Raw genomic sequence first — 20844 nt, 5'->3', positions numbered from 1 at the left:
TTGTTGTTTATAATTTTTTTACTGACTACTTATTATATGATATTTATTTCAACTATCTATTGACTGATATGTATTTTTTTTATTCTTTTACTTTCTTATCTGTTCTTTATGAAAATATGTTCTGTAACGAATTGAGTTGTGTACTACAAGTTCAATCTCTTTGTTTTGACAAATTGTAGCAAAAATATTCTGCAATAAAAAAAAAATAAAAAAAAAAGGTGGCATGCAGCTACTCACCATCAGCGGAACCGGATGTTACTCTTTGAGCAGTAGTATCCTAACGTGAGCTAGTAGAAACAGCTCGGTTTGTTGTGTTTTCTGTTGCTATAATCCAAACAGATCCATCAGAGCCTCTGTATGTCTGGAAACCCGGATGACTTTTCGCTGTTCACCTTTTTTCCCTGAATGTTTTACCTCGGAATCAGCTACAAAAGCTATTAAAGTTAGCTTAGCATGCTAAGTGACTGTTTGGTGGCGAGGTGTTTTGACCGAGTTTGTGTGATTGTGTGAAGATGTCTAAGGTCCACATTCTGAGAGCGTTGGTGAAGCAGCGACTAACCGCGGCTGCTGAAGAGATATTTGGGCTGTTTGAAAGAACGATAGCAGAGTACGAGGAGGAACGGTGTCGGTCAAAAGAGGAGAACGAGCGACAACGGGAACTTCTGGACGCTGGTGTGTTCATTTCTAAACTCTCCTGCCTTAGATGGAAACAAACTGAGCGCGTTTACTAAAACTAAAGTAGGCCTAGTCACTGTAACGTTACTCAGCTTCAACTTTGAGGTAATTCTACTGTACTGAACGTTACATTAGTTGGGCTACTTTACACTTTCAGATGTATAAAACAAACTGAACTAGTGGCCGGTTAGCTCAGCAGGCGTACATAGCTATATATTGAGGCTAATTCCTCGACGCAGAAGGTCCAGGGTTCGAGTCCGACCTGTGACGGTTTCCTGCATGTCTCCCCCCCTCTCCCCTTTCATGTCTGAGCTGTACTATCATTAAAGGCGGAAATGCCCATACAAATAATCTTATAAAATAAACACCCAGCCATATACAAGTACTTAAAATTAGCTCCACCTTTAGCAGCTTCAACATTAAAGTGATAAACACATACATTATAATAATCAGTGGTTGAAGAAGTACATCTACTGTCTTACATATCTATTTCAGGATGTCCCCAATAAATTAAATTGTAAGAATGCATGTTGAAGTGGTGTAAAGTGTATAAGTATATTGTATAGTGTATAATCAATCCATCAGGGGGTAAACTGACCATCTGACATTTTAAGACCCATTAACAACAAAAAATGATTATTCAATCTTCTATTCATCAAGGTTGTAGGGAAATCTGAATTATTGCTCCCCCTTGCAGTTCCTCCAGCCTTTAGAGGGTGAGGTAGTTTCTACAACTCATCACTCAGTATTAATCTTTGTTAATAGTGTCACGTTAGCAAAGAAAGTTAAAGCTACATCATTATGATGAAACAGTATGTGTGATTTTGGTTCATTTCAGTGACTAGGAAGGGGACATTTGCGCTATTTAGACAGAGAGGACCATTACAATGTTTAGTAAGGTTCCCAAACGTTATCCATTATCCCCGCTTTGCAAGAGTCCTTGTTTGTGGTGTGACTGATACCTCTTATCTTTTCAGAAGAATTGAAATAAAAATGTTTATGATTGATTTAGGCCTCATCATTTGTATAATGTTTTAAAGTGCTCATATTTTGCTTTCTGGCTTTTCCCCTTTCCTTTATTGTGTTATATATCTTTTTGTGCACATTATAGGTTTAGAATTTGAAAAAGCCCAAAGTCCACCCCAAAGGGACTTACCATCTCCAACAGAAAAAACTGTTCACAAACTGCTCCAAACAGCTCTATTGTAGTTCAAACTTTACTTCCGTGACAAATGTGTCACTTTGTAACACACATTATAATACTTGTCTAGCTGCTAGTGTGGCACTCCCTCTTACTCTGCAACTGACAAGCTAGCAGTACTTACTGCGCATGTGCAACTCCCAACAAAGATGGAACAGAAGTGAGATGCTTCACTCTGTAGCTAAAACAGAGAGCTCAACACACAGGGTGAAAAGAGGAGCTGCAGCAATGTGCAGTACGACTAAAATATGGTGTTTTCTGAAAATTAAACCACTATTCTGGTACATCCTCTAAATACAATTATGAACCTGAAAATTAGCATAATATGAACACTTTAATCATGTTAAATGTCTCTGAGTAATTTGAACTAATGATAATGGTATTAAAAAAAAAAACATTTTAAATTTTGTGATGGTGCACATTGATTTTTTAGGATGGCTTAGAATGTGTTTTTTTTCCCTGGATTCACTCACATGACCACCTATGGGTCCTGGGGACTTAGTAATTTGAAAATCAGCTTCTCTGGATGTTGTGAGGAGACCTGACACGGCTGAGTGAACAGTGTGATGCTCAGTGATCTGTAGAACTTCTGTTAAGGAATTATGATTCCTCAAGTTTTATTAATTATCATTTATACATTTTTCAGTATGCACTGTGTTCAAAACGGTCTCTCGCTGTTCTTTGAGCTGTGACATTGAGATGCAGTCAGAGGCCCGTGTAGAGATTTGGCTTACTGTGACAGGTACATTCCTGGGCTCTAGGCTTGGGACCGTGTCCACTGTGAAAAACATACAGTATGTGACAGTCATTGGTGAAGAAGACAGTAAGTCTGAATGACCATTAAAGGAAAAACTAAATATATTAAATTGTGTGGAGACATGCAAAAGCTTGTCATTGGTTATTGGCTGTGGTTTGTAAAGAAGTCGTTTTCATTGGTTTAGAAAACAATATTCATTTGGCTACTTTCCAATGAGCATAGACTTGTTGTTTTGTGACAAGTCTAGATTCACTATGTTTCTCTACGCTCTTTGGGCCCTGCCTGGGAAAACTGAACTGATAAGACCTTGTGACTTTTTTTCCTTTAACTCCCCTGTGATTAATTACATATAACCTTTGCAATATTCACCTTTAACCATCTCTGTGTTTCTCTGTGCTTTGTGTTTGATTATTCGAGTATCTCTGGAGAGTTCAGAGAATCTCTAGAATAGTTCAGTACAGCGTTTTTGAGCAGTGATGTGAATGAACAACAACATTTCTCTGTCTGTTTCCTGCAGATGTCCAGCAGCTGTCGGTGAGGGAAGAAGAGGTTCCCCCTGAGCAGCGGGAGTGGAGCCCCAGTCTGGACCAGCAGCACCCAGAGCCCCCACACATTAAAGAGGAACAGGAGGAACTCTGGATCAGTCAGGAGAGAGAGCAGCTTCAAGGGCTGGAGGAGGCTGATATCACCAAGTTCCCATTCACTCCTGTCCCTGTGAAGAGTGAAGATGATGAAGAGAAACCTCAGCCCTCACAGCTTCATCAAAGACAGGACTGTGGAGGACCAGAACCAGCCAAGAACTCAGATCCAGATATAGATTTACATATAAATATTGAAGACCAGACTGGAGACTCTTCTGAACCTGAGACTGATGACAGTAATGAATGGAAAGAGACCAGAGAAGCTCGGCCAGGTTTAAACTCTTTGGAAAAGAAAGCTGTTCCTGCCTGTGATTCGAGATGCAGTAAGCCTGCTTGTCAGAAACCATTTAGCTGCTCTGAGTGTGGGAAAAGATTTGGCTGCAAGTCCCATCTGAAAGGTCACATGATGATCCACACAGGAGAGAGACCTTTCAGCTGCTCAGTTTGTGGTAAAAGATTTGGTCGCAAGACACATCTGAAGGGTCACATGATGATCCATACAGGGCAGAAACCTTTCAGCTGCTCAGTTTGTAATAAATCTTTTGCACGGAATAATACTTTGCGGTTGCACATGAGAACCCACACAGGAGAGAGACCTTTCAGCTGCAGTGTTTGTGACCAAAGATTCACTTGGCTCCTTCAGCTCAGAAACCATCAGCGTGTCTGTTGTCAGTCCTCACAGCTTCATCAGAGACAAACTGAACAGATGGAAACAGAAGCTGATGGAGAGGACTGTGGAGGACCAGAACCAGCCAGGAAATCAGATCCAGATAGACACCCAGAACCAGAAACTGGAGACTCTTCTGAACCTGAGACTGATAGACAGTGATGATCAGACGGAGACCACGTCAGTCAGGTTTAAACACTCAACAAATAATGAAATCCCAGTGCCAAACAGTTGAGCTACTCTGAGTGGGGAAGGAGATTTGTCCTCAGAAATCTGAAGAGATACAAGACTATAGGCCTACTGTCCACGCAGGGTCACATGTCCAAGTGACTTCCAAAGCAGCGGTGATGAAACTACTAGAGAGAGAGGCAGCAGCTGCTCAGTGTTTAGTGCGGTCAATATGCTATAATACATCCATGGTTTCATGTTATCTAAAAGATTTTCAATAAAAACAATGGTTGGTATTGTCTCATGTCTCACAGCCCTGTTGATTAGAGGAGGGAAATCCTGACGTGGTGACACAGCGTTGTGTCCGAGGTATATCACTGGACACATCCAGACCACAGATATCTGGCAGCAACAGGTCCCACTCCTGAAAAAAATTTATTCTTTGTGGTCCAGGTTGAAAAAAAAAAAAAAACATCAGTTACCCTTTAAGAGTTCTGGACATGTTTTGGGGCATATTTACACATTAGAAGTGAATATCATCCCCTACACTGCCCCTTTTTCGTTTCCCATTCATATATATTCATGAATGTTTATTGCAAGTTGTATTTGAATTATTGAATTGTATTTGAATTATTACTGTATTGACCCAAATATAAGACGGGGTTGTTTTTTTTTTCCCTATGAAGATATCTGAAAAATCGAGGTCGTACTACATTCGGGGTCTAGACTTTTAGACAGCAATATACACCCGAAACAACAGGTGGCGCCAGATAGCTGTAAACTGAATGTGCTTCTCATGACCAGAGCGCCAATCCAAACGATCCCAACTCCAGACAGAGCGAGGAAGCCTGAAAGATGCTGAGACAGACCCGGTGAGAGCCCCAAACAAGGTGGCTCAAACGTAGGCCAAGTTAGTAAACAAATGAGAAGTTTTGATGCTAACTTAAAGATGATGGTGATAAACGCAGCAGAGTCCTTAAACAACTGCCAGTGCCGAGTAGCCAAGAAAAATGGTGTCACATAATGTAATAGTACGCAGTGGTGGGCCGTGTATTTTACACCTGGGCCTTCAGTACTAATACCTGCCTGGTACAACGGCCTCACCATCAAACTCAAAACTTGCACGAATAATAAATCAGGCCAGCAAGATAATTGGCTCCACCCAAAAAGAACTTTACACCCATCCAGTTAGTACATTAAAACGCCACTTTAATCATTGTTTAAAGTCATGACAATACACGCTCCGGTACAGTAGGTGGCAGCTACAGAAGAAGAAGGTTAACTCACCATCAGCGGAACCGGATGTTACTCCTTGAGCAGTAGTATCCTAACGTGAGCTAGTAGAAACAGCTCGGTTTGTTGTGTTTTCTGTTGCTATAATCCAAACAGATCCATCAGACCCTCTGTATGTCTGGAAACCCGGATGACTTTTCGCTGTTCACCTTTTTTCCCTGAATGTTTTACCTCGGAATCATCTACCTATAGCTACAAAGCTATTAAAGTTAGCTTAGCATGCTAAGTGACTGTTTGGTGGCGAGGTGTTTTGACCGAGTTTGTGTGATTGTGTGAAGATGTCTAAGGTCCACATTCTGAGAGCGTTGGTGAAGCAGCGACTAACCGCGGCTGCTGAAGAGATATTTGGGCTGTTTGAAAGAACGATAGCAGAGTACGAGGAGGAACGGTGTCGGTCAAAAGAGGAGAACGAGCGACAACGGGAACTTCTGGACGCTGGTGTGTTCATTTCTAAACTCTCCTGCCTTAGATGGAAACAAACTGAGCGCGTTTACTAAAACTAAAGTAGGCCTAGTCACTGTAACGTTACTCAGCTTCAACTTTGAGGTAATTCTACTGTACTGAACGTTACATTAGTTGGGCTACTTTACACTTTCAGATGTATAAAACAAACTGAACTAGTGGCCGGTTAGCTCAGCAGGCGTACATAGCTATATATTGAGGCTAATTCCTCTACGCAGAAGGTCCAGGGTTCGAGTCCGACCTGTGACGGTTTCCTGCATGTCTCCCCCCCTCTCCCCTTTCATGTCTGAGCTGTACTATCATTAAAGGCGGAAATGCCCATACAAATAATCTTATAAAATAAACACCCAGCCATATACAACTACTTAAAATTAGCTCCACCTTTAGCAGCTTCAACATTAAAGTGATAAACACATAAATTATAATAATCAGTGGTTTAAGAAGTACATCTACTGTCTTACATATCTATTTCAGGATGTCCCCAATAAATGAAATTGTAAGAATGCATGTCGAAGTGGTGTAAAGTGTATAAGTATATTGTATAGTGTATAAATCAATCCATCAGGGAATTTTAAATTTTAAAAAAAAAAAAAAAAATTTTTTTGAAAACTGACAATCTGAAAATTTAAAAACCAAAAAAAAAAAAAAAAAAAAAAAAAATCTTTTAAACAAAAAGGTTGTAAAAAAAACAAACATTATTGCTGCCCCTTGCAGTTCCTCCAGCCTTTAGAGGGTGAGGTAGTTTCTACAACTCATCACTCAGTGGGAAACATGCATCATAAACTGAGTATTAATCTTTGTTAGTAGTGTCACTTTAGCAAAGAAAGTTAAAGCTACATCATTATAGTTGTATCTTCTAATGAAGAACTGAATGTCCACAAAATCCACGTGTTTGGAAGTTTAATACAAACGGACAGCATTACATCTTTACAGGTTACTTTCACCTGTCTCCAGCTAACAACAACTTCTTCGGTCTTCTTTTACTAGTGTCAACATCCGGTCAGCTGAACATACTCTGATTCAGAACTCAATGTAATAGCTCCTCCTTCTGGAACACCCATTATTAGCACCTAACTTCAGAAACAGTATAAGGAAATGAACTATTATTCTTCATAGCTAAATAACTGATATAGCTTACAGATAAACATTATTTTAACTTAATATTACAGTTAAGATATTACATTTAGGATACCACAATTATGATGAAACAGTATGTGTGATTTTGGTTCATTTGAGTGACTAGGAAGGGGACATTTGTACTCTTTAGACAGAGAGAACCATTACAATGTTTAGTCAAGTTCCCAAACGTTATCCATTATCCCCGCTTTGCAAGGGTCCTTGTTTGTGGTGTGACTGATACCTCTTATCTTTTCAGAAGAATTGAAATAGAAAGGTTTATGACTGATTTAGGCCTCATCATATGTATACTATTTTAAAGTGATCATATTGTGATTTTTGGCTTTTCCCCTTTCCTTTATTGTGTTATATATATCTTTTTGTGCACATATAGGTTTAGAAATTGAAAAACCCCAAAGTCCACCCCAAAGGGACTTACCATCTCCAACAGAAAACACTGTTCACAAACTGCTCCAAACAGCTCTATTGTAGTTCAAACTTTACTTCTGTGACAAACGTGTCACTTTGTAACACACGTTATAATACTTGTCTAGCTGCTAGCATGGCACTCATACTCTGCAACTGACTGGATAGCAGAACTTACATAGCTACTGCGCATGTGTGACTCCCAACAAAGATGGAACAGAAGTGAGATGCCTCACTCTGTAGCTAAAACAGAGAGCTCAACAAACAGGAGAGGAGCTGCAGCAGTGTGGACAACAAAGATGGAACAGAGTAATCACAGGGGAGTTAAAGGAAAAAAAGTCACAAAGTCTTATCAGTTCAGTTTTAACTCCCGTGATTAATTACATAAAACCTTTGCAATATTCACCTTTAACCATCTCTGTGTTTCTCTGTGCTTTGTGATTGATTATTCGAGTATCTCTGGAGAGTTTAGAGAATCTCTAGAATAGTTCAATACAGAGTTTTTGAGCAGTGATGTGAATGAACAACAACATTTCTCTGTCTGTTTCCTGCAGATGTCCAGCAGCTGTCGGTGAGGGAAGAAGAGGTTCCCCCTGAGCAGCAGGAGTGGAGCCCCAGTCTGGACCAGCAGCACCCAGAGCCCCCACACATTAAAGAGGAACAGGAGGAACTCTGGATCAGTCAGGAGAGAGAGCAGCTTCAAGGGCTGGAGGAGGCTGATATCACCAAGTTCCCATTCACTCCTGTCCCTGTGAAGAGTGAAGATGATGAAGAGAAACCTCAGCTCTCACAGCTTCATCAAAGACAAACTGAACAGATGGAAACAGAAGCTGATGAAGAGGACTGTGGAGGACCAGAACCAGCCAAGAACTCAGATCCAGATAGACATCCAGAACCAAAAACTGATGACAAGACTGGAGACTCTTCTGAACTTGAGACTGATGACAGTAATGAGTGGAAAGAGACCAGAGAAGCTCGGCCAGGTTTAAACTCTTTGGAAAAGAAAGCTGTTCCTGCCTGTGATTCGAGATGCAGTAAGCCTGCTTGTCAGAAACCATTTAGCTGCTCTGAGTGTGGGAGAAGATTTGGTTGCAAGTCCCATCTGAAGGGTCACATGATGATCCACACAGGAGAGAGACCTTTCAGCTGCTCAGTTTGTGGTAAAAGATTTAGTCGCAAGACACATCTGAAGGGTCACATGCACGCTCATACAGGACATAAACCTTTCAGCTGCTCAGTTTGTAAGAAATCTTTTGCACGGAATGATTATTTGCAGTCACACATGAGAACCCACACAGGAGAGAGACCTTTCAGCTGCAGTGTTTGTGACCAAAGATTTACTTGGATTCATCAGCTCAGAAACCATCAGCGTGTCTGTTGTCAGTCCTCACAGCTTCATCAGAGACAAACTGAACAGATGGAAACAGAAGCTGATGGAGAGGACTGTGGAGGACCAGAACCAGCCAGGAAATCAGATCCACATAGACATCCAGAACCAGAAACTGATGACAAGACTGGAGACTCTACTGAACCTGAGACTGATAGACAGCGATGATCAGACGGAGACCACCTCAGTCAGGTTTAAACACTCAACAAATAATGAAATCCCAGTGCCAGACACTTATTACTGACAAAAAAACAGTTGAGCTACAGTTGAGGAGTGGGGAAGGAGATTTGTACTCAGAAATCTGAAGAGATACAAGACTATAGGCCTACTGTCCACGCAGGGTCACATGTCCAAGTGACTTCCAAAGCAGCGGCAATAAAACTGCTGGTTCAGATTAAACTTTCAGCGGTCGCCTTAGATGGAAACAAACTGAGCGCGTTTACTAAAACTAAAGTAGGCCTAGTCACTGTAACGTTACTCAGCTTCAACTTTGAGGTAATTCTACTGTACTGAACGTTACATTAGTTGGGCTACTTTACACTTTCAGATGTATAAAACAAACTGAACTAGTGGCCGGTTAGCTCAGCAGGCGTACATAGCTATATATTGAGGCTAATTCCTCTACGCAGAAGGTCCAGGGTTCGAGTCCGACCTGTGACGGTTTCCTGCATGTCTCCCCCCCTCTCCCCTTTCATGTCTGAGCTGTACTATCATTAAAGGCGGAAATGCCCATACAAATAATCTTATAAAATAAACACCCAGCCATATACAACTACTTAAAATTAGCTCCACCTTTAGCAGCTTCAACATTAAAGTGATAAACACATAAATTATAATAATCAGTGGTTTAAGAAGTACATCTACTGTCTTACATATCTATTTCAGGATGTCCCCAATAAATGAAATTGTAAGAATGCATGTCGAAGTGGTGTAAAGTGTATAAGTATATTGTATAGTGTATAAATCAATCCATCAGGGGGTAAACTGACCATCTGACATTTTAAGACCCATTAACAACAAAAAATGATTATTCAATCTTCTATTCATCAAGGTTGTAGGGAAATCTGAATTATTGCTCCCCTTGCAGTTCCTCCAGCCTTTAGAGGGTGAGGTAGTTTCTACAACTCATCACTCAGTGGGAAACATGCATCATAAACTGAGTATTAATCTTTGTTAGTAGTGTCACTTTAGCAAAGAAAGTTAAAGCTACATCATTATAGTTGTATCTTCTAATGAAGAACTGAATGTCCACAAAATCCACGTGTTTGGAAGTTTAATACAAACGGACAGCATTACATCTTTACAGGTTACTTTCACCTGTCTCCAGCTAACAACAACTTCTTCGGTCTTCTTTTACTAGTGTCAACATCCGGTCAGCTGAACATACTCTGATTCAGAACTCAATGTAATAGCTCCTCCTTCTGGAACACCCATTATTAGCACCTAACTTCAGAAACAGTATAAGGAAATGAACTATTATTCTTCATAGCTAAATAACTGATATAGCTTACAGATAAACATTATTTTAACTTAATATTACAGTTAAGATATTACATTTAGGATACCACAATTATGATGAAACAGTATGTGTGATTTTGGTTCATTTGAGTGACTAGGAAGGGGACATTTGTACTCTTTAGACAGAGAGAACCATTACAATGTTTAGTCAAGTTCCCAAACGTTATCCATTATCCCCGCTTTGCAAGAGTCCTTGTTTGTGGTGTGACTGATACCTCTTATCTTTTCAGAAGAATTGAAATAGAAAGGTTTATGACTGATTTAGGCCTCATCATATGTATACTATTTTAAAGTGATCATATTGTGATTTTTGGCTTTTCCCCTTTCCTTTATTGTGTTATATATATCTTTTTGTGCACATATAGGTTTAGAAATTGAAAAACCCCAAAGTCCACCCCAAAGGGACTTACCATCTCCAACAGAAAACACTGTTCACAAACTGCTCCAAACAGCTCTATTGTAGTTCAAACTTTACTTCTGTGACAAACGTGTCACTTTGTAACACACGTTATAATACTTGTCTAGCTGCTAGCATGGCACTCATACTCTGCAACTGACTGGATAGCAGAACTTACATAGCTACTGCGCATGTGTGACTCCCAACAAAGATGGAACAGAAGTGAGATGCCTCACTCTGTAGCTAAAACAGAGAGCTCAACAAACAGGAGAGGAGCTGCAGCAGTGTGGACAACAAAGATGGAACAGAGTAATCACAGGGGAGTTAAAGGAAAAAAAGTCACAAAGTCTTATCAGTTCAGTTTTAACTCCCGTGATTAATTACATAAAACCTTTGCAATATTCACCTTTAACCATCTCTGTGTTTCTCTGTGCTTTGTGATTGATTATTCGAGTATCTCTGGAGAGTTTAGAGAATCTCTAGAATAGTTCAATACAGAGTTTTTGAGCAGTGATGTGAATGAACAACAACATTTCTCTGTCTGTTTCCTGCAGATGTCCAGCAGCTGTCGGTGAGGGAAGAAGAGGTTCCCCCTGAGCAGCAGGAGTGGAGCCCCAGTCTGGACCAGCAGCACCCAGAGCCCCCACACATTAAAGAGGAACAGGAGGAACTCTGGATCAGTCAGGAGAGAGAGCAGCTTCAAGGGCTGGAGGAGGCTGATATCACCAAGTTCCCATTCACTCCTGTCCCTGTGAAGAGTGAAGATGATGAAGAGAAACCTCAGCTCTCACAGCTTCATCAAAGACAAACTGAACAGATGGAAACAGAAGCTGATGAAGAGGACTGTGGAGGACCAGAACCAGCAAAAACTCCAGATCCAGATAGACATCCAGAACCAAAAACTGATGACAAGACTGGAGACTCTTCTGAACTTGAGACTGATGACAGTAATGAGTGGAAAGAGACCAGAGAAGCTCGGCCAGGTTTAAACTCTTTGGAAAAGAAAGCTGTTCCTGCCTGTGATTCGAGATGCAGTAAGCCTGCTTGTCAGAAACCATTTAGCTGCTCTGAGTGTGGGAGAAGATTTGGTTGCAAGTCCCATCTGAAGGGTCACATGATGATCCACACAGGAGAGAGACCTTTCAGCTGCTCAGTTTGTGGTAAAAGATTTAGTCGCAAGACACATCTGAAGGGTCACATGCACGCTCATACAGGACATAAACCTTTCAGCTGCTCAGTTTGTAAGAAATCTTTTGCACGGAATGATTATTTGCAGTCACACATGAGAACCCACACAGGAGAGAGACCTTTCAGCTGCAGTGTTTGTGACCAAAGATTTACTTGGATTCATCAGCTCAGAAACCATCAGCGTGTCTGTTGTCAGTCCTCACAGCTTCATCAGAGACAAACTGAACAGATGGAAACAGAAGCTGATGGAGAGGACTGTGGAGGACCAGAACCAGCCAGGAAATCAGATCCACATAGACATCCAGAACCAGAAACTGATGACAAGACTGGAGACTCTACTGAACCTGAGACTGATAGACAGCGATGATCAGACGGAGACCACCTCAGTCAGGTTTAAACACTCAACAAATAATGAAATCCCAGTGCCAGACACTTATTACTGACAAAAAAACAGTTGAGCTACAGTTGAGGAGTGGGGAAGGAGATTTGTACTCAGAAATCTGAAGAGATACAAGACTATAGGCCTACTGTCCACGCAGGGTCACATGTCCAAGTGACTTCCAAAGCAGCGGCAATAAAACTGCTGGTTCAGATTAAACTTTCAGCGGTGATAAAACTGTGGAGCAATCACTAGACTGGCGGACGATCAGCCATGGACGGACTCTCAGCCGCTGGCGGACTGTAATCTTATTAAAGGGGACAGATCATTCATGTTAAAGTCAGATCTAACTCACGATGGAAGGGTTAGGGTTAGGGCTAACCGATATTTTCTTACTACTCCAAAAATTAAATTCTAGTGTCAACTCATATCAGATGTTATCTCAGGACACTTTTCAGAAAGTGGGGTTCGGGGACCCCAAAAGTCCTTAAAGGGGTTCCAGGGGGTCCCCAGCAAAAAAGGGAAATATTTTTTCATTCAAGTGTTTACTATAAGTTCACCCATAAGAAACGCAAAAATATTCGGATTAGTTTTCGGATTGAAGGTGTGGCTACAACACCCGGAGATTTCATCTTATTATAAAGGGGACAGATCATTCATGTTAAAGTCAGATCTAACTCACGATGGAAGGAGTCCGCAGAATAATCACCGGCACACTGCTGCAGACGCTGATGTCTCTCAGGGACTTCATCTCTCGGTTGCATGTACAGCTGCGCCACGAGGAGCCTCACGGGCTGGTTCTTATCATTTCAGGGGCCAGAGAGAGGCTCGCTGTGATATCCGTCACTAGACTGCTCATGCTGGTGTTCAACGACAGAGGAGCAGAGTAGCAGAGTGAACACAGCGACGTGTGCGCCGCGGCTGGTTCGTGGGACTGAACGAGACTTGCTTCCTCAACGTGAAACTGTGCGGAGTGACATGACGACGCGATCTCAGCGCTGAAGGGGAGGAACAAAGGCGCCAATGCTTTAAACTGCTGCAGACACCACCACCACCACAACATGGAAAAGCACTGGCCGCGCGGCGCTCAGGAGAATGCCTAGGATGACCATACATGTAAACTCAACAAATGATGAAAAACTCTAACAATGAATACAATAAATATATTTTAATAATATTTCTCTGTTGTCATGCTTTTATTTTCTATCGAAAACTTCGGCCCAATGATAAATAAAAAATAACCCATCAATGAATATTGTTATTTAAACTGTAACTACCTGGTTAAAAGAAGATTTTCATTGGGCCATACTGACCTCAAGACATGCACACAATCATCAGGAGAGATGCAGCCACACACATTATTTAACACAAATCATGTATTTGTATAGATCAGGGGTTCACAATATTTCAATTTCACAAGCATGGTAAATAAGATCAAATTAGATACACTACTTCAAACTGACAACAAAACCAACTGTAACCTAAAAAACACATGAATGAAAGACCTGGGCAGCTAGACTCTCCTGCTGATTCATGCCTGTGTAACCAGCAGCGGTTACTTTTACGCACGGTCCACAGAATCTCCCCAAGGTGATTATGAGCCAAGATGAATCCAGAATTTACTTTATTTCAATTTTTTTCAACCAAGAATATTTTACGCGCCACGAGGAGCCTCACGGACCGGCTGACAGACAAAGAGCCCCGTTTCAGGCGTTTAGGGAAGTGGCTGTACGCTGCTCTACATCAGAGGTGGAAACCCGAAATTGATGGCAGAAATGCACGGAGCACAAACGCGAAACATTCGCCGCAGCATGTCGAGAACAGAGCGCGTCCATAAACCTGAAGCTGCATAACTTTTTACAGCGAGAATGGACACAAAGCGACGTCCGGTTTCATATTTGTCAGTCAACTTTTCAAAATACATTCGGGGTTACACTCAAAAACATTCGGGGCTGAAGCCCCGGCAACATGTTTGATGCTGAAGGAGACGGAGCTGAAACTACCTGGTTAAAAGAAGATTTTCATTGGGCCATACTGACCTCAAGACAAGCACATAATCATCAGGAGAGATGCAGCCACACACATTATTTAACACAGATCATTTATTTGTATAGATCAGGGGTTCACAATATTTCAATTTCACAAGCATGGTAAATAAGATCAAATTAGATACACTAATTGAAATTGACAACAAAACCAACTGTAACTTAAAAACCACATGAATGAAAGACCTGGGCAGCTAGACTCTCCTGCTGATTCATGCCTGTGTAACCAGCAGCGGTTACTTTTACGCACGGTCCACAGAATCTGCCCAAGGTGATTATGAGCCAAGATGAATCCAGAACTTACTTTATTTCAATTTTTTCAAACAAGAATGTTTTACAATGTCACATTAAGGATTTATTATTGGTATCCCCGAAGATTTAATTTCTCCACCTGCGCAGTAAAGTTCTTGATATTATTCCTCGGTTTAATCCCGGCCTCCTGTCTCTCAGTCTAGGGCCACACTGCTCCATCACGGAAGTAGAAAATCCTCAGCGGTTCACAGCGAGTCTCTCTCCGTCCCGGTAAATGGTAACAAGCAGCCCTCGCAGCAAAGGGCGCTCTCATGCCGAGCTGAGAGGCAGCAGTCTGCTGGAGGGACGAAGAAACCTCCGCCTTCCTCTCCTTAGAAACATAACAATCTTCGGTTTCAGTGTTAGGATTCAGATGGGTTGACTCGGAACTGTGACCGATATTTTCTTACTACTCCAAAAATTAAATTCTAGTGTCAACTCATATCAGATGTTATCTCAGGACACTTTTCAGAAAGTGGGGTTCGGGGACCCCAAAAGTCCTTAAAGGGGTTCCAGGGGGTCCCCAGCAAAAAATGGAAATATTTTTTCATTCAAGTGTTTACTATAAGTTCACCCATAAGAAACGCAAAAATATTCGGATTAGTTTTCGGATTGAAGGTGTGGCTACAACACCGAGATTTCATCTTATTATAAAGGGACAGATCATTCATGTTAAAGTCAGATCTAACTCACGATGGAAGGAGTCCGCAGAATAATCACCGGCACACTGCTGCAGACGCTGATGTCTCTCAGGGACTTCATCTCTCGGTTGCATGTACAGCTGCGCCACGAGGAGCCTCACGGGCTGGTTCTTATCATTTCAGGGGCCAGAGAGAGGCTCGCTGTGATATCCGTCACTAGACTGCTCATGCTGGTGTTCAACGACAGAGGAGCAGAGTAGCAGAGTGAACACAGCGACGTGTGCGCCGCGGCTGGTTCGTGGGACTGAACGAGACTTGCTTCCTCAACGTGAAACTGTGCGGAGTGACATGACGACGCGATCTCAGCGCTGAAGGGGAGGAACAAGAGCGCAATGCTTTAAACTGCTGCAGACACCACCACCACCACAACATGGAAAAGCACTGGCCGCGCGGCGCTCAGGAGAATGCCTAGGATGACCATACATGTAAACTCAACAAATGATGAAAAACTCTGACAATGAATACAATAAATATATTTTAATAATATTTCTCTGTTGTCATGCTTTTATTTTCTATCGAAAACTTCGGCCCAATGATAAATAAAAAATAACCCATCAATGAATATTGTTATTTAAACTGTAACTACCTGGTTAAAAGAAGATTTTCATTGGGCCATACTGACCTCAAGACATGCACACAATCATCAGGAGAGATGCAGCCACACACATTATTTAACACAAATCATGTATTTGTATAGATCAGGGGTTCACAATATTTCAATTTCACAAGCATGGTAAATAAGATCAAATTAGATACACTACTTCAAACTGACAACAAAACCAACTGTAACCTAAAAAACACATGAATGAAAGACCTGGGCAGCTAGACTCTCCTGCTGATTCATGCCTGTGTAACCAGCAGCGGTTACTTTTACGCACGGTCCACAGAATCTCCCCAAGGTGATTATGAGCCAAGATGAATCCAGAATTTACTTTATTTCAATTTTTTTCAACCAAGAATATTTTACGCGCCACGAGGAGCCTCACGGACCGGCTGACAGACAAAGAGCCCCGTTTCAGGCGTTTAGGGAAGTGGCTGTACGCTGCTCTACATCAGAGGTGGAAACCCGAAATTGATGGCAGAAATGCACGGAGCACAAACGCGAAACATTCGCCGCAGCATGTCGAGAACAGAGCGCCTCCATAAACCTGAAGCTGCATAACTTTTTACAGCGAGAATGGACACAAAGCGACGTCCGGTTTCATATTTGTCAGTCAACTTTTCAAAATACATTCGGGGTTACACTCAAAAACATTCGGGGCTGAAGCCCCGGCAACATGTTTGATGCTGAAGGAGACGGAGCTGAAACTACCTGGTTAAAAGAAGATTTTCATTGGGCCATACTGACCTCAAGACAAGCACATAATCATCAGGAGAGATGCAGCCACACACATTATTTAACACAGATCATTTATTTGTATAGATCAGGGGTTCACAATATTTCAATTTCACAAGCATGGTAAATAAGATCAAATTAGATACACTAATTGAAATTGACAACAAAACCAACTGTAACTTAAAAACCACATGAATGAAAGACCTGGGCAGCTAGACTCTCCTGCTGATTCATGCCTGTGTAACCAGCAGCGGTTACTTTTACGCACGGTCCACAGAATCTGCCCAAGGTGATTATGAGCCAAGATGAATCCAGAACTTACTTTATTTCTTTTTCAAACAGGTATCCCCGAAGATTTAATTTCTCCACCTGCGTAGTAAAGTTCTTGATATTTATTCCTCGGTTTAATCCCGGCCTCCTGTCTCTCAGTCTAGGGCCACACTGCTCCATCACGGAAGTAGAAAATCCTCAGCGGTTCACAGCGAGTCTCTCTCCGTCCCGGTAAATGGTAACAAGCAGCCCTCGCAGCAAAGGGCGCTCTCATGCCGAGCTGAGAGGCAGCAGTCTGCTGGAGGGACGAAGAAACCTCCGCCTTCCTCTCCTTAGAAACATAACAATCTTCGGTTTCAGTGTTAGGATTCAGATGGGTTGACTCGGAACTGTGACCGATATTTTCTTACTACTCCAAAAATTAAATTCTAGTGTCAACTCATATCAGATGTTATCTCAGGACACTTTTCAGAAAGTGGGGTTCGGGGACCCCAAAAGTCCTTAAAGGGGTTCCAGGGGGTCCCCAGCAAAAAAGGGAAATATTTTTTCATTCAAGTGTTTACTATAAGTTCACCCATAAGAAACGCAAAAATATTCGGATTAGTTTTCGGATTGAAGGTGTGGCTACAACACCGAGATTTCATCTTATTATAAGGGGACAGATCATTCATGTTAAAGTCAGATCTAACTCACGATGGAAGGAGTCCGCAGAATAATCACCGGCACACTGCTGCAGACGCTGATGTCTCTCAGGGACTTCATCTCTCGGTTGCATGTACAGCTGCGCCACGAGGAGCCTCACGGGCTGGTTCTTATCATTTCAGGGGCCAGAGAGAGGCTCGCTGTGATATCCGTCACTAGACTGCTCATGCTGGTGTTCAACGACAGAGGAGCAGAGTAGCAGAGTGAACACAGCGACGTGTGCGCCGCGGCTGGTTCGTGGGACTGAACGAGACTTGCTTCCTCAACGTGAAACTGTGCGGAGTGACATGACGACGCGATCTCAGCGCTGAAGGGGAGGAACAAGAGCGCAATGCTTTAAACTGCTGCAGACACCACCACCACCACAACATGGAAAAGCACTGGCCGCGCGGCGCTCAGGAGAATGCCTAGGATGACCATACATGTAAACTCAACAAATGATGAAAAACTCTGACAATGAATACAATAAATATATTTTAATAATATTTCTCTGTTGTCATGCTTTTATTTTCTATCGAAAACTTCGGCCCAATGATAAATAAAAAATAACCCATCAATGAATATTGTTATTTAAACTGTAACTACCTGGTTAAAAGAAGATTTTCATTGGGCCATACTGACCTCAAGACATGCACACAATCATCAGGAGAGATGCAGCCACACACATTATTTAACACAAATCATGTATTTGTATAGATCAGGGGTTCACAATATTTCAATTTCACAAGCATGGTAAATAAGATCAAATTAGATACACTACTTCAAACTGACAACAAAACCAACTGTAACCTAAAAAACACATGAATGAAAGACCTGGGCAGCTAGACTCTCCTGCTGATTCATGCCTGTGTAACCAGCAGCGGTTACTTTTACGCACGGTCCACATAATCTCCCCAAGGTGATTATGAGCCAAGATGAATCCAGAATTTACTTTATTTCAATTTTTTTCAACCAAGAATATTTTACGCGCCACGAGGAGCCTCACGGACCGGCTGACAGACAAAGAGCCCCGTTTCAGGCGTTTAGGGAAGTGGCTGTACGCTGCTCTACATCAGAGGTGGAAACCCGAAATTGATGGCAGAAATGCACGGAGCACAACGCGAAACATTCGCCGCAGCATGTCGAGAACAGAGCGCCTCCATAAACCTGAAGCTGCATAACTTTTTACAGCGAGAATGGACACAAAGCGACGTCCGGTTTCATATTTGTCAGTCAACTTTTCAAAATACATTCGGGGTTACACTCAAAAACATTCGGGGCTGAAGCCCCGGCAACATGTTTGATGCTGAAGGAGACGGAGCTGAAACTACCTGGTTAAAAGAAGATTTTCATTGGGCCATATTGACCTCAAGACAAGCACATAATCATCAGGAGAGATGCAGCCACACACATTATTTAACACAGATCATTTATTTGTATAGATCAGGGGTTCACAATATTTCAATTTCACAAGCATGGTAAATAAGATCAAATTAGATACACTAATTGAAATTGACAACAAAACCAACTGTAACTTAAAAACCACATGAATGAAAGACCTGGGCAGCTAGACTCTCCTGCTGATTCATGCCTGTGTAACCAGCAGCGGTTACTTTTACGCACGGTCCACAGAATCTCCCCAAGGTGATTATGAGCCAAGATGAATCCAGAACTTACTTTATTTCAATTTTTTCAAACAAGAATGTTTTACAATGTCACATTAAGGATTTATTATTGGTATCCCCGAAGATTTAATTTCTCCACCTGCGCAGTAAAGTTCTTGATATTATTCCTCGGTTTAATCCCGCGCCTGTTGTCTCTCAGTCTAGGGCCACACTGCTCCATCACGGAAGTAGAAAATCCTCAGCGGTTCACAGCGAGTCTCTCTCGTCCCGGTAAATAGTAACAAGCAGCCCTCGCAGCAAGGGCGGCCTCTCATGCCGAGCTGAGAGGCAGCAGTCTGCTGGAGGGACGAAGAAACCTCCGCCTTCCTCTCCTTAGAAACATAACAATCTTCGGTTTCAGTGTTAGGATTCAGATGGGTTGACTCGGAACTGTGACCGATATTTTCTTACTACTCCAAAAATTAAATTCTAGTGTCAACTCATATCAGATGTTATCTCAGGACACTTTTCAGAAAGTGGGGTTCGGGGACCCCAAAAGTCCTTAAAGGGGTTCCAGGGGGTCCCCAGCAAAAAAGGGAAATATTTTTTCATTCAAGTGTTTACTATAAGTTCACCCATAAGAAACGCAAAAATATTCGGATTAGTTTTCGGATTGAAGGTGTGGCTACAACACCGAGATTTCATCTTATTATAAGGGGACAGATCATTCATGTTAAAGTCAGATCTAACTCACGATGGAAGGAGTCCGCAGAATAATCACCGGCACACTGCTGCAGACGCTGATGTCTCTCAGGGACTTCTATCTCGGTTGCATGTACAGCTGCGCCACGAGGAGCCTCACGGGCTGGTTCTTATCATTTCAGGGGCCAGAGAGAGGCTCGCTGTGATATCCGTCACTAGACTGCTCATGCTGGTGTTCAACGACAGAGTAGCAGAGTGAACACAGCGACGTGTGCGCCGCGGCTGGTTCGTGGGACTGAACGAGACTTGCTTCCTCAACGTGAAACTGTGCGGAGTGACATGACGACGCGATCTCAGCGCTGAAGGGGAGGAACAAGAGCGCAATGCTTTAAACTGCTGCAGACACCACCACCACCACAACATGGAAAAGCACTGGCCGCGCGGCGCTCAGGAGAATGCCTAGGATGACCATACATGTAAACTCAACAAATGATGAAAAACTCTGACAATGAATACAATAAATATATTTTAATAATATTTCTCTGTTGTCATGCTTTTATTTTCTATCGAAAACTTCGGCCCAATGATAAATAAAAAATAACCCATCAATGAATATTGTTATTTAAACTGTAACTACCTGGTTAAAAGAAGATTTTCATTGGGCCATACTGACCTCAAGACATGCACACAATCATCAGGAGAGATGCAGCCACACACATTATTTAACACAGATCATGTATTTGTATAGATCAGGGGTTCACAATATTTCAATTTCACAAGCATGGTAAATAAGATCAAATTAGATACACTACTTCAAACTGACAACAAAACCAACTGTAACCTAAAAAAACACATGAATGAAAGACCTGGGCAGCTAGACTCTCCTGCTGATTCATGCCTGTGTAACCAGCAGCGGTTACTTTTACGCACGGTCCACAG

The 20844-nt window shown here is 42.0% G+C and overlaps 2 protein-coding genes across 3 annotated transcripts; both read left to right on the top strand.

Moving 5' to 3' along the window:
* The first annotated feature begins 247 nt into the window (after window positions 1–247).
* On the top strand, window positions 248–4410 carry LOC120574000 (zinc finger protein 235-like). The gene is made up of 2 exons (XM_039823964.1): window positions 248–672; window positions 3151–4410. The coding sequence occupies exons 1-2, from the start codon at window positions 513–515 to the stop codon at window positions 4101–4103; spliced, it is 1113 nt and encodes a 370-aa protein (XP_039679898.1). The 5' UTR covers window positions 248–512; the 3' UTR covers window positions 4104–4410.
* A 975-nt stretch (window positions 4411–5385) lies between these two features.
* LOC120573998 (zinc finger protein 436-like) lies at window positions 5386–11469 on the top strand. Of its 2 annotated transcripts, XM_039823962.1 has the most exons (3): window positions 5386–5840; window positions 7961–8985; window positions 11263–11469. In XM_039823962.1, exons 1-2 carry the CDS (start codon window positions 5681–5683, stop codon window positions 8959–8961), a joined length of 1161 nt encoding a protein of 386 aa, XP_039679896.1. In that variant the 5' UTR covers window positions 5386–5680; the 3' UTR covers window positions 8962–8985; window positions 11263–11469. The 2 variants fall into 2 exon arrangements, with proteins under 2 accessions (XP_039679896.1, XP_039679895.1); XM_039823961.1 differs by lacking the exon at window positions 11263–11469 and having other exon boundaries at window positions 7961–10753.
* The last annotated feature ends 9375 nt before the right edge of the window (window positions 11470–20844 follow it).

The sequence above is a fragment of the Perca fluviatilis genome, chromosome 15 (genome assembly GCF_010015445.1).
Source record: "Perca fluviatilis chromosome 15, GENO_Pfluv_1.0, whole genome shotgun sequence".
NCBI lineage: Eukaryota > Metazoa > Chordata > Actinopteri > Perciformes > Percidae > Perca > Perca fluviatilis.
The sequence above is the reverse complement of the archived record's forward strand: the minus strand, read 5'-3'. Positions and strand labels throughout refer to the sequence as shown.